General features: G+C 52.9%; 1 protein-coding gene across 1 annotated transcript; it reads right to left on the reverse strand.

Annotated features, from left to right (window-relative positions):
• Positions 1-58: 58 nt before the first annotated feature.
• On the reverse strand, positions 59-12,132 carry NLE1 (notchless homolog 1). The gene is made up of 13 exons (XM_048324853.1): positions 12,096-12,132; positions 11,658-11,804; positions 11,356-11,573; positions 11,172-11,251; positions 10,836-10,912; positions 9,579-9,676; positions 8,017-8,209; positions 7,472-7,607; positions 7,147-7,193; positions 6,809-7,011; positions 5,780-5,939; positions 5,627-5,697; positions 59-5,181 (listed from the first exon to the last, which is right to left on the reverse strand). Exons 1-13 carry the CDS (start codon positions 12,102-12,104, stop codon positions 5,169-5,171), a joined length of 1,452 nt encoding a protein of 483 aa, XP_048180810.1. The 5' UTR covers positions 12,105-12,132; the 3' UTR covers positions 59-5,168.
• Positions 12,133-12,590: the final 458 nt, after the last annotated feature.

Genomic DNA, 12,590 nt, shown 5'->3' on the forward strand with positions numbered 1-12,590 from the left:
CCACAGCAAAAGACTTCTCCACAATGCACTTAAATTAAAAAAATATCCAGCAAGATTCTTAAGGAAAGATTGACAGCTTTATCAAGGACATTTTAAGCTATTAGAGGCATCCTAAGAAATCTGTTTTGTGCCAAAGAGAACCAAAGGGCTTTAAAACCCCTCAAAAATGAATCCCCCCTTTATTTGGTGAAGTTTTGAGCTCCCACCCAATATCCACCCATGGCACTACCCCAACAAACAACGTTGAGAAAGTGGAGTTGATCAGTAATTTCAACAGCTCGGAACACCCCGTGGAAAGAATAAATAAGATGTAAAAATATTCTGAGTTAACCATAAATTAAAGTGTTGGTAGTAACAGACACTTTGTGATACGCTTCACAGTACCCCTTTAAACCAGGAAAAAGCCCACAAGCTTCCATGTGTTAAACATTCTGATTCATAATTTCCCTGAGAACTGGTTGTTTATTGCCATCCACCAATTCTCACTTCAGTATTAATGCTCTCAGCGTCAGCGTGTATCCTCACCCCAAAATCAATGTCACAAGCTGCATTTAAAAAGGAATTCATTCAGAAGATGCCTTTTGAGCAGATGAAAGTCACAACAGCCATTACTAAGCCACCCATTCTGCATCACACTTGCAAACCAAGACACATTTCCCAACACATTTCCCTTCGGCAGCAGCACTGTCTGATGTCCTTTTGTCCTCGTAATGGGGCTGGAGCCCTGGAGCAGGTTTGTTTCAGCACAGCAAGGACAAACAGCCAGGAGCGGCAGGGAGGTTTGACCGGAATAACTAAACACCCTGCGCTGGGATCCGAGCGGGATCCGCGGGCTCAAACAGCGCTCGCTGGAGGCTGCGGGATTTGCATGCGGGTCACTCCTTCCAGCTGGGTCCTTGACTGGCAGCTGGGGGAGCTTCTGGGTGTCAGTAACTCCAGCATCCAGACTACAAAGAACCTAGGAACAGCACCTTCGCTTGCTTTTGCTGCTGGAAGAGCTCAGAGACAGAACGGACTGAATTCCCCCCTCCCAAGGGGAGGCTCGTTACTGGAGATGTTGGGAGAGCGATGCAGGAAAACCCCAAGGGGCTCATGCTGCTCCTACACACAGTTATCTGACATTCAGCCCTGTATCCTGCAGCACCCAGGGGATGCTCTGCTCTAACTATGCAGCAGGACACTAAAACACTCAGTGTGCTCCAAAAGCACAGCCAGGGCACCAGTACCCTGTCTGATCAACCCCAGGGATCCTTCAAAAACACAGAGCACTGTGTCTTGAGTTGGTTCATTTTTAACATCACGCTCTGCAGGAGCTGCAGCCCACTGAGAGAGACCACCAGCAACCCACAGTTCTGCAACCACCCATTCACAGAGTGAAGAAAACAGAACAGCAGTACTGGAGATGGCTCTGGGGCTCCTTCCCAGCTGCACTGCTTTGCTTCAGACAAATTAGTCCCTCAGTTGTGAGCCAGGACTTTTGATCACAAGAGCCACACATCTAGGAAGGAATTAGCAACTTCCAGGTTGCTTGTCTGAGTGCAGAGAAGGATGCTTTCACCTGGTAGCAGCTCCACAGAACACAGACATCACTGCCCTGAGTTTTCTTAAGACCTTTCGTCCTCAAAAGCACTAATGGACTTCACAGCAAGCCCATTTCTGCCATACCACACCACCAAAATGCAGCCCTGAGGTAGAAACATCACCTGAACAGTGCCTGGGTTGACCCAAAAAAAAAAGCAGAACACGGCTGCTTTTCCTACTTTTCATGCAGAACAATGAATGAAGTTCATTTTCTTCCTATTCATTGAAAGATTTGTCTGGTCTGTCTCTCCCCAGGCTATAAACTTGCACATGGAAATTAAATTACAGATCTGGGAAAATATTCAAGAGATCAGCTGAGTTGAACAGAACAGGAACATGTGGCTGCAAGGACCCAGGGAGCACAACACACACTCCACTTGCACAGATAAGCAGGACACGGTCCCAAGAACATTTTCACATGGATTTTAAGGCGTCACTTATCTAAATCAGCTCCCAAAGGCAGGAGTCAGTGCTATCTACTTCACTCCAGGTGTTCTTACCACATCCTTCCTTCCCTCCCTCCATCACACTCAGGAATTCATTAAACAGGTAAACCTTCCTCAGAGGACTGGCACACTTCCCAATCCTTATCACCACTGTCCTCCCATTGGGATTTGCAACAAAATTAATGGTGGCATCAGCTGAGCTTTTAAAGGAGAAAGTGTCAGTGGGCTCTGCAGGACAGTTTCTGGCTATGCTTAAAATTATTCTTGCATTACCAGTGAAAAATAACGCCCTTGTGGTAAGAAAACCTGTGTGGGATGTTTAATGAGTAACTCAGGAGGAACTGGACTGAAACACAGGAGCAGACCCCAAGATTCCTATCAGACAGCACTGGAGCTCAGGCATTTCAGTAGGTTTTCTGTAAGATTGGTGCTGCTGATGCCAGAAAAGCAATCAGAAAGCTCCAGCCTACCTTCTAGATTTGTCCTTTAACAAAAAGTAACATCTTTTCCATTAATAACGCCATCAACCCAAATTTGCATCTGCAATTGCCCAAATTAGCTAATTAAAGCTCCCATCCCCAGCGCCGGCGGAGCGAGGGAGGTCACGCGCTCGCTGCGGCTCCTGCCAAGCAGGAGCCAGCTCTGGAGGGAAGGGCAGCAGCTCTTCCTTCCCCGGTGCCTGAGCAGGCAGGAGACTGCAGCCAGGCCCGGGAAATGCCGCATTCAAATAAAACTGGGAGGAAGGAGCGTTAGGGAATTGCTTAGGAATACAGCTGGAGCAGGGCCAGCACTTAGTATGCATGGAGGCTGGTGCTGTGTGAATGGTAAAAATAGCAGCAGATGCTTAGATAAGAAAATACAATTTGGTGTACATGCAAACCCATCACAAAGCATGGTTCCAAAATCTACCCGCTATCAGATCAAAGGAAGATTAAGGCTGAGAGCTTAATTTGGTGTAAACTTAGTTGCAAGGCCCTTTCTTTCTTCAAGAGGTCTCACTTCCCTTTGGAAAACCTTTCTGCTCCAGCATTAGAAAGGTGGGTTTTAATCAGGCTTTATGTCATAGAAGCAGAGCCTGAAGGGATGGCAGGAGCAGGTCAGAGGGCACAGCGATGGCTTTGGTTTGGAAATCAGTGAACAAGGTGCACTGATTTTTTAGGTACACCTACACACATGCACAGCCAAGCCAGTTCCCACAGGCAGGATCGCTTCCCTGAGCTCTGATACATCCCTGCCTCCAACACAAAACACACCATGGATTGACAGGGCACAGTGACCCTGTGCAGCACTCCAGGGGAGGAAGCAGAGAATGATGATTCTTCACTCAGGAAGAGCCACGTGCAACCAGGAGCTGCTGCTTTCAGCAAGTCAGACTTGGGGACGGAGAGCTGAACTCCCAAAGGTGGATCATTTCCTTTAGCACAGGCACGCCAAAAAACCTGGAAACCAGGCAGGCTTCTTGGCTGTTACCAGTGACCTGTTCCTCTTCTTCCCAAGGGCACAGCAGTCCATGGAGGCAGAATTATCAGCTGGTTTTAAACCACCCTGTCCCACAACATTTACCTCAGTGAATTACAAAAGGTTTTGTTTATGCAGATGGACACAACGTGGCCCTCACTGTCAGCAAGAACCAGCTGGAGGAAGCACCCTAATGAAAGAGCAGGTATGGGATACTGAGCTCTTCCCAAAAGATCCCAGAGATAGATCCCTGCTGACTTGGCTGGCAGAAAGAGACACTAACACCAACAGGAACCACAAATTGTCTTCTCAGTCATATTAAAGATTTAACCCTTTGTTCCACCCTTTGGCTCATCTGAACACTTGCATACAAGCAAAAGGCCATTACTACACGATCTTAATTCTCCAAAGCAATCATGACAGCAGGCATAAAGTCCTAAAATGCATCTTTGCAGCTGGGAAGCGTCTGAGATCCAAACTCCTATTCTGAATTGTAGTACTCACTGAGTATGAGGGCTATGGAGAACGTTTTGACCTTCATGCTAACCTGCTGCAACTGAATCTGACAGTGTAATTTCTGCTCCTTATAAATCACATCTTGATTTTCTCTGTTTCATAAGCATCCTGGAAATAAACACTGAGTCCAGGTCTATTTGCCCCACAATGGCTGGAAGCCTGAACTGACTGTCATAAGCAAATTTACAAATACCCGACTGACAGTGTGAATCCCTCTCACCCACTGGGCAAGTAAATGCATTTTAGAAATTCCAGGAGCCAGCTCTGTGCAATGGAAATATTGCTATTTTCTGTGTCAGTCCCAGCCCTGCTGTCAGCACGTATCCAGGGCAAGGGACAAGTGCCACACAAAATTCCTGCTCCATTCTTCCCCTTCCCCACCCTATCCTTCCTTCCCCTTGAGCCAGTGGTAGATGGGAAATGGACACTCTCTCCCCTGTTCAGAGGCACAAGAGTCTCATTTTCCCATTCCCAAGAGCTGTTGAGACCTGAAAACTCAGCACAGCTCCAGCAGTCATTTGAAGTCCATGCCTGTTGCACCCTGAACAGATTAGCAAAGGAGTTATCTGCTGTGGATGAAGAGGATCACTGGCAGATAATGCTCAGCACAGCCCACAGGGAAATGGGCTGTGTGGAAAGGCAAAGCCTTACTGGAATAATGAGAAGCCCCAAGTCCTCATTCTCAGCAGATCTTTGTCCCAGACACACAGCCAAGCACAATTCTGCAATGTAATGATGTGCTGAATTTTCCCATTTCTCTCTCTCTCTGAAGGCCACACAAGGACAACCTTTTCTGTTCCCACTGAAACCCTCTTCTCCGCAGGATTCTTCACAGAGCAAGAAAGGGCACGGGCAGTCTCCGCCCTTTGCTTGCCCCTTTCAGGACAGTGGCTACTGTGAGGCTGAAATTCCAAAAAAAAGCCAGCTGACATGGAGGCAGATGAGGTATCCCTCCTGTGATGTTCAGAGGAAATCATCCTGCAATGCACAGCTCTTAATAAGAACTAAAATGAAAATTTCCTTAAATAAATATAAGGAAAGCATCCATGAGGGAGAGTTGCCAGTGGGAACATGGAGCCGTGTTTGGGTCAACCTCTGTCATCCATCACCTTGGAGATCTCCCAGGATCGTGCCGAGGGCAGGACCAGCAGCTCCATGTCACTGTTCCTATCGACGCCATCTGGAAAGGGAAAGAGCTGCTGTGTCCCTGTGGTGGGGCACCAGCCCTGCCACAGGGCCCAGCAGGCACCAGACAAGAGCAGCACAGCAGGGACCTGGGGTCACCAGCCACAGTCAAATGGCAACCAGCTCCTGGGAATTTGTCTGCATAACTGGGAGAGGGGAGAAGGTCAGAAAGGAAGGCCTGACCAGCTTTCCAGGAGTCAAAACATCTGAGTCAAATTTCACCCTGACTGCTCGGCTGGAGGGGCTCTGCTTCCTAGATATCTCCCCAGCAACAGTTCCTGCCCTGAGAGAGGTCAGGTCTCCAAGCTGGAATTTGACCCAGTGCTGTGCTCTCTGCAAAGAGATCGTGCCCTAACCATGCAGGTCTCTGCAAGGGCACTGTGGCTCTGAGGGACACGTGGAGTAGCTGCAACATCCTCACAGACAAGCAGGTTACTCACATCCGCAAACACTTGTCCTTCCCTCCACTCGCTACCCTCTGTCCGTCCGGGCTCCAATCTGCTGCATACACCTGGTGTGATGGAAACCAGAGTCACCTCTGCTGGGAGGAGGGATCACTCCTGCCTCCCAAACAGCTCCACCAGGGACCTCACCTCATCGGCATGGCCAGGCAGATCGATGGCCAGTTTCTTGGTCTTGGCATCCCAGACCTTGAGGGTGCTGTCGCTGCTGCCGCTCACCAGCAAGCGGCTGTCGGCTGACCAGGCGATCTGGTACACGGCCGAGACGTGGCCCCTCAGCGACGTCAGGTACCTGGGGACAAGGACAGGCTGTTAGAGCAGCAGGCTTTGGTCCAAACCTGTCCTTGCCTTTGTGTTTCTTCACCAGCACAGTTACAGGATGCCCAGCACACTCCAGGCAGTCAATTGCTACACAGAGTCCACCTAAAAACCTTCCCAAGTGGGCTCAGAACCTTCTAAAGGATGACTCTTCATCTCACCCTTTCTGCCAAGAAACCTTTATTCAGCTTCAGCCTCACTGCAGAGGCGTGTTCTTCCCTCTCTGGCTGAGCAGCCTGGATTTAGAAGGACCTTTAAAATCACTGACATGAAAGCCAAACTCATGAGCATTAAGGTTGGTTTGCAAGGGAGGACTGCTGCCCCCAGGAGCTCACCAGTACTCCAGCTGAAAGTTAAAAGCTGGATTACAGGGGCATCCAAATACTAACAGCACCACTTGTAACTACAAGAATTTGCATCATCCAGAACAAGCTGTTCTCTGGCACAAGAACTGTTTAAACTGGGTCAGCCTCCAGTTCCCAACACACACATCTTCAGGAGATCAGTGGAGTGGAACATCCCATCCCACCACAGCTGCGCCTGCCCGGGAGAACTGACCCTGCAGCAACAGGGTGTGCACACAGGTGCCAGGCAGTGCTGTGGCCGAGTCACAGGGGGATGCACACACTGAGCCAAGCACAGGCACCTTGACACAAGAAAAGCCAGACAAGGGACTTTCCGAGGGCAGAAAAAGGCAAAGGCAGCAGAGTGACTTTGAGTTCAAGCTACAGAACACACCAGGGAGCTGCTGGCAATGACACTGGGGCCCATCCCTGTGCATCCTGTGTGTTCCACACAGACTCCAAAGCAGCACCACCCCTGTAACAGAACAAACCAACTCACTTTCCTGTCCTACCATCCCAGAGCTTTATGGACTTGTCAAAGGAAGCACTAGCTATTATCCGGGTGTCTGGTGAGAAGAGGACTTGGTTAATCAATGCTTGGTGGCCTGTCATTCTCTCCAGCGGCTTCTTGTCTTCTGCTGGTCTCCAAAGAAACAGGGTGAAATCATCTGACCCCGAGACGAGCCTTTCTGGTTCCTGGCCCTGAAAAAGGGATGAAAGAGCCCAAGTCTTGTACAAGCCAGGTGTGGAAAGCTCGGAAGCACACCAGTGTTGGGGTGTCCACTGCTTTCACCAGTGACAGCGTTAGAAGTGACAGCAGGGACAAAAGGGACTTACCCGGACTTGGTTGTACCTCTGCAGTGCCCTGTTTTTCAGTTCTGCCACTGAAAAAAGGAAAAGGAGAGTGAAAGAGATATTGGCAATCCTTAGATGAAAATAAACTTTATAACCTTGTCATGCCAATTCCAACCCTGGATCTGTGGGTTAAGCAGGAGCATTTGTGATTGCTCAATTTGCTAAAGGCAATTTGGGAGCAAAAGCCCATGGAAACAAAGTGGCCTCCCCATCCCCCAGACTGCTCCACCCTGGCACAGGCAAGGAAAATCTTGACTTCCAGCACGACCAGTCCTCCCCCAGCCTCCAGCACGGGCGCTGCACTCACAGGAGCCTCTGACATCCTGGGGGTTGATGGTGGCCTCGGCCGGCTCGAAGGCGCCGGTGCGGAGAACGTAGTCGGTGCTCAGGGCCATAGTGTTCACCCAGTGAGCGTGGCCCTGCAGCGTGCGGCACAGGACCCCCTGGGGACAAAGCCACCCTCAGACAGGGACAGGCAGGACACAGCCAGGCTGCACAGCAGACCCACTGGGCTGCAGGGAACAAGCCCAAACTTTCCAAACCTGCCTGCCCCAGCTGCAGGCAGGATAAGCAGTGAAGACACAACACTGTAAAGCTTCAGAAATCAGTTTCCCTTGCACAACACCCATCAGCTCAGGTTGCTCCAGGGATGTTTCCAGCTTTTAGTCCCATTTAATGCTCTTAAGGATAAAAACATCACACAACAGCTACCCCTTGCAAACCCCAAGCAACAGGTCAAGAAGATACAGCAGCTCTGTTTTTCAGGGCACAAGCTGTGCCAGGAAGAGCAAAGCTACCCCACAATGTGCCCAACCCCCTTTGCCAGCAGCCCAAGGGCAGCCCCTCACTTACATCCTGGCTCCTCCAGACTTTGATGGTCCTGTCCTGGGAGGAGGAGTAGAGCAAGCCATCACCCCCCCACTTCACACAGGTCACCGACTGCGTGTGGCTCGTGAGGATTTTGTCACACCTGCCCATCAGCGTGTCCCAGATGCGGATGCTGCCATCCTTGGAGGCGCTGGCCAGGTAACGGCACTCTGGGTTTCTGGCCAAAGAGATCAAACCCATTTGTGCAGCTCCCCTGAGCTCCTTCCCCACCAGCCCCAGAGGATTCAAGGGTCAGCAGGCAAAAAATTACAACTTTCTTTGGGCTCAAGATCAGAGAGAGGCCAGAAAGGGGCAGAGCACTGACCTACAGAGAACAAGCTCTCACAAGGCAGAGGAGAGGCTGACAAATGCTTCCTCCAAACCAACTCCTGGGCTGCACATTGGAGGAATCAGTCCAGGGTAAACCTGGCAGCTGAGCCCTTGGCAATGACCCTACTTTGCACAGCTCTAACCCACTGGCTAACGAGGGCACCACAAACTGGCACTTTCCCTAGGCACAGGTTGGGAAGATACCTGGGCAGAGGATCAGCCTCACAGATAGCACAGATCCATGGCATTGGGAATGTGTTGGATGTTCCCCTGCCTCTACCGTGCTTCATTTCCAGCCTGTGGACAGAGTGCTGTTGTGCTGGCAGGGCCGAAAGGAGCAATGTCCATCCACATGGCTCAGGGGGCAAATTGAACACATCTGGAAGCAGCTGGCCACAACCCAGCAAGGACAGGGCAGCCACAACCCTTTGTCCTTTGCACATCTTCATCACTCTGCATGATGGCACCAGCAGTGGGGAAGAGCACAGCCCCTCCCATTGCACTGGAACTGGCTGAAGAAAGAGAACTGCAGCCTTGGCAGGGTCATGTCTCTCCATTTCCTCATCTTCCTCTACAATCGTTTTTTGCTAATCCAGTTAATTGTCTGCAAATAGCTGGAGCTTCCTACTGGCAAATTCAATTTGCAGGGCTCTGCTCTGAAGGGGCCCTTCTTCTTTCTTTTTTATTTATTTCTGCAACATCTTGGATTAATGGCTGCAACTGCCCCCCTCCACCCACCTGTCCCAGAGGGAGCTTTAGCTGATCGAAGGGATAAGGGGATTGTACAGTTAATCATCCCTCATGATAAACAAATGGGATGACAGAGGCCAGCAGGATCAGGAGAGCAGACAGGAGTGCTCTGCCCTTGAACACCACCAGGTTTCCCTGCTCCCACCTCAGCATGCCTAGGGCAGCACATCAGTGTTTGTCCAGCACCACAAAAGCAGTGTTTTCCACAGGCAGGTGTGTCTTTTTCCCAGGGGAAAACAGACACAGCCTGGCAGTGATTCCCCAGCAGCTCATGGGGACTGTGAGCAGCAGCTGGGACTCCTGGCTCCCAGCTGCACACATTTTTCCCAGCTCACCTTGAGAGCTGTTCTCCTACATGGGCTTTTTCTCCGTAACAGGAGAAAGGCAAACAGGAGCAATGCCCTTTGGGTCAGGCTGCTCTTTTCCATAGGAGCAAAGGGGAAGGGCTGAGCTGGCCCTGCACTTACATGTGGAGTGGTTCCCAGCACAGACATGTGATCCATTTGGAGTGGCCAGACAGCACCCGGCCGATCTGGCTGCCAGTGGCTGGGTCCCAGAGAAAGATCTGTCCAAGAGAGGAAGCACAAGGGTCGCGTCAGGCCACAGACATCATGTGAGTCCCAGAGATGTTGGAGCTCCATTTAGAAAGCAGAGATGTCCTTGGGATCGTGTTTGCTCGCAGGGAGCAGCAAGGGAAGGGGGCTGGATGCCTTTCCAGGTCCCTGCAGCAATCAGCTGACACCCAAAAGAATGAGACCTGATTGCCCTCCTCTCTGCCTACAACACTGCTGCTACAAACTTATCTGACTCAACTCAAAAAGAATACAGGTCCCCAAAAAGCCACCTGGTGCCAGAGACTCAGTGAGTGTTTGCAGAGCACAGTGAAAGCCACAGCGTGCTAAACGCTGCTGATTATCGGATCCTGTGGGTGGGACACATGCTGGTTTTCTCTTGTTGATTCTCTCTCTACATAAACGTTCATCTTAAGAGCCAAGGCATTAGTCATCTCCTACTTAAGAACCTGGGAGAAATAGGGAAAAGGAGGACAAGCAGCTCTCTGGGTTCAGTTAAAGGCAGACCAGCACCAAACCACGGCAAAACCACCCTGGCCCAGGACATTTCCTCGGGATTGCCATCACAACTTTGGCAGCTCTGTGAGTGCTCTCATTGCTCCCAGACCATCCAAAAGGTCAGAGAGAGCGACTGCCCCTCAGCAGCGCAGCTCCCATTTAACCACATGCTCCTGCTTCCCCGGGCATTTCTGCACTTCAAGCACACAAATTCTGTCCCACAGCAGGGTATGAGCCCCCTTCACATTCCTGCAAGAGGGAATTTGGCCGTGTCTGTGTGGGAACACTGAACAGGCTGCTGCTGCACGTCTGGGTCACGGTAATAGCAGCCCTGGCTTGGCCGGGTGATACCCGTCCTCACTCCAGACACCTCCCTTGTGATGGAGCTGCTTGCCAAGGACCACATCCACAGCCTGGACTCTTTCTGGCACAAGACAGCAGGACTCAGCAGCAAGAGCTCCACAAGGTGACAATGCCAGAGCTCTGCCTGGCACAGAGATGCTTCTCGCAATACTGTGACACATCCACACACAAAGCTCCTCCGGGGAATGGGACTCCTGCTCAAAACAATGCCATACACCCCTCATGCCCCAGAAGAAACAAGCCTTTGCCCTTAATCCCCCACAGCCCCACACCAAGGGAGCCTACGTGTACCTGGCTGTTCTTGCAGCCCGAGGCCAGTTTCTTGCCATCAGGTGACCAAGCGATGCTGAGCACCCAGTGCCGGTGACCTGGCAGAGAGAGCGTGGGTGGTGTGAGTGGAGAGCTGTGACTGTCCCTGGTTTCCCAGCAGGAAGGCACTCCGTGTTCCTCCTGGCCAGCCCCTCTTGTTCCACTTTGTTAAAGAGAGGTTCTCCCTCCCCAGGCTGCGGTCCCAGCCTGGACAGCTCAAGCAGCACCAGGCTCTGCTCTGCTTGTCCCCTCAAGCAGACAGGGGGTGCATGAGAAACAGGGGCATGAGCTGCCCTCTTGGGACACCCCTGCACCCACCTTTGGCCGTGAACTGCGGTGTTTCCGTGCTGAGGTCCCAGAAGCGGACAGTGGTGTCTCCAGAGCCACTCGCCAGGTACCTGGGAGAGGAGGAACAGCTCAGCACATTGTCCCCAGGACAGCAGCCCCCAACAGCAGCTGCTGCCTTGCCCTGATCCCCCCCTCTGCAGCCAGACCCTCGTACTTTCCAGTGGGGCTGAAGGCCACGGAGATGACGGCCTCGGTGTGTCCCTCCAGGGAGCTGGTGCAGCGCGTCACTGCCCGCACCCTGAACACCGCCTGCGGCTGGTAGATGATGTCCAGGACCTTCTCTGTCTCCACGCTTTGCCCTGCCAGGGTCTTCTCCAGAGACGCCACAATCTCAGCATCGTGGACGAAGAAGGCCAGAGGCACCGGCTCATCCTGCAGGGGAAAAGGGCAGGTGAGGCAGCGAGAAGCCGCGCTGGGTCTGGCTGGGGATGCCGGGGAGTTCGGGAGGGGTCTCACCTTCTGTAGGAGGGCGTTGCAGACCAGCTGCAGCTTGTCCGGGGTGATGGTGACCGGGACGTCGAAGGGGGAGCCCAGGCACTCCCCTGCCTCATCCCGGAACTGGATCAGGAGCCGCTGCACATCCTCCTCGTCCGGCGACATGCTCTGCGGGACAGTGGGCTCAGCGCCGGGAATCCCACCACGGGCAGCGATACCCGCGTGGGGAGAAGGAGACTCTACAGGGGGACCCCGCGTAGGGCCCGTGGGAGGGAGAAACACCCCGCACTGCGCAGGACCCCGCACGGGATGGGGTCAGCAGGAGCCACACGGGGGAACCCCAGACGAGCGAGGAGACCCCGGAGCGCCGCAGCACTCCCACCCCTGCAGCTTCCAGGAGCTGCCCCTGCCCCTGCCCATCCCGGTCCCGCTCCCGGTCCCGCTCCCGGTCCCGCTCACCGCGGCCATGTGCGCGCGCGCCCCACGTGGGCCGGAAGCGGCGCCGCCGGGCGGGAGCGCCCGAGCGCGGCGCTGCTGCCCCCTGGCGGCCGGCGGTGCGCGCCGCGCTCGCCCCGGAGCCGCGGGTTCGAGGCCGCGCCGGGACAAGTCCCGCGGGGCCCGGGCGGGCGGAGCTCACCGCGGCTCTAAAAGCTCAGGGGTGCGAGACCAAAGCGACTCAAGACAGGCCGAGCTGCTCACGCTCAATCCGGCCCACAGCTTAAGGAAACACAGCCCTGAGCAATATCCGTACCCTAACCTGTGCCCTGCAATCCCTGAACACACCCAGGGTTCGCCGGGATCCTGCCCAGGGGGAAACTGAGTCAGGGGGGCACTAAAATAGGGGAGAGTTTATCTTAGAGAATTCAGAAGTGTGGTTCAATACTGCACTCCAGGACCAAACCTGCCCCTCTACCCCTGTCCCAGGCCAACTTGTGCCATGTCCTGTGACTGAAC

Source organism: Corvus hawaiiensis, chromosome 20, assembly GCF_020740725.1.
Source record: "Corvus hawaiiensis isolate bCorHaw1 chromosome 20, bCorHaw1.pri.cur, whole genome shotgun sequence".
Lineage (NCBI taxonomy): Eukaryota > Metazoa > Chordata > Aves > Passeriformes > Corvidae > Corvus > Corvus hawaiiensis.

Coding starts and splice junctions, on each gene's coding strand:
- NLE1 (XM_048324853.1), bottom strand. Junction 11,252..11,355: donor GCCTTCAGCCCCACTGGAAA/GTACGAGGGTCT, acceptor CTCCTCTCCCAG/GTACCTGGCGAGTGGCTCTG. Junction 9,677..10,835: donor CGGGCTGCAAGAACAGCCAG/GTACACGTAGGC, acceptor TCTCTTGGACAG/ATCTTTCTCTGGGACCCAGC.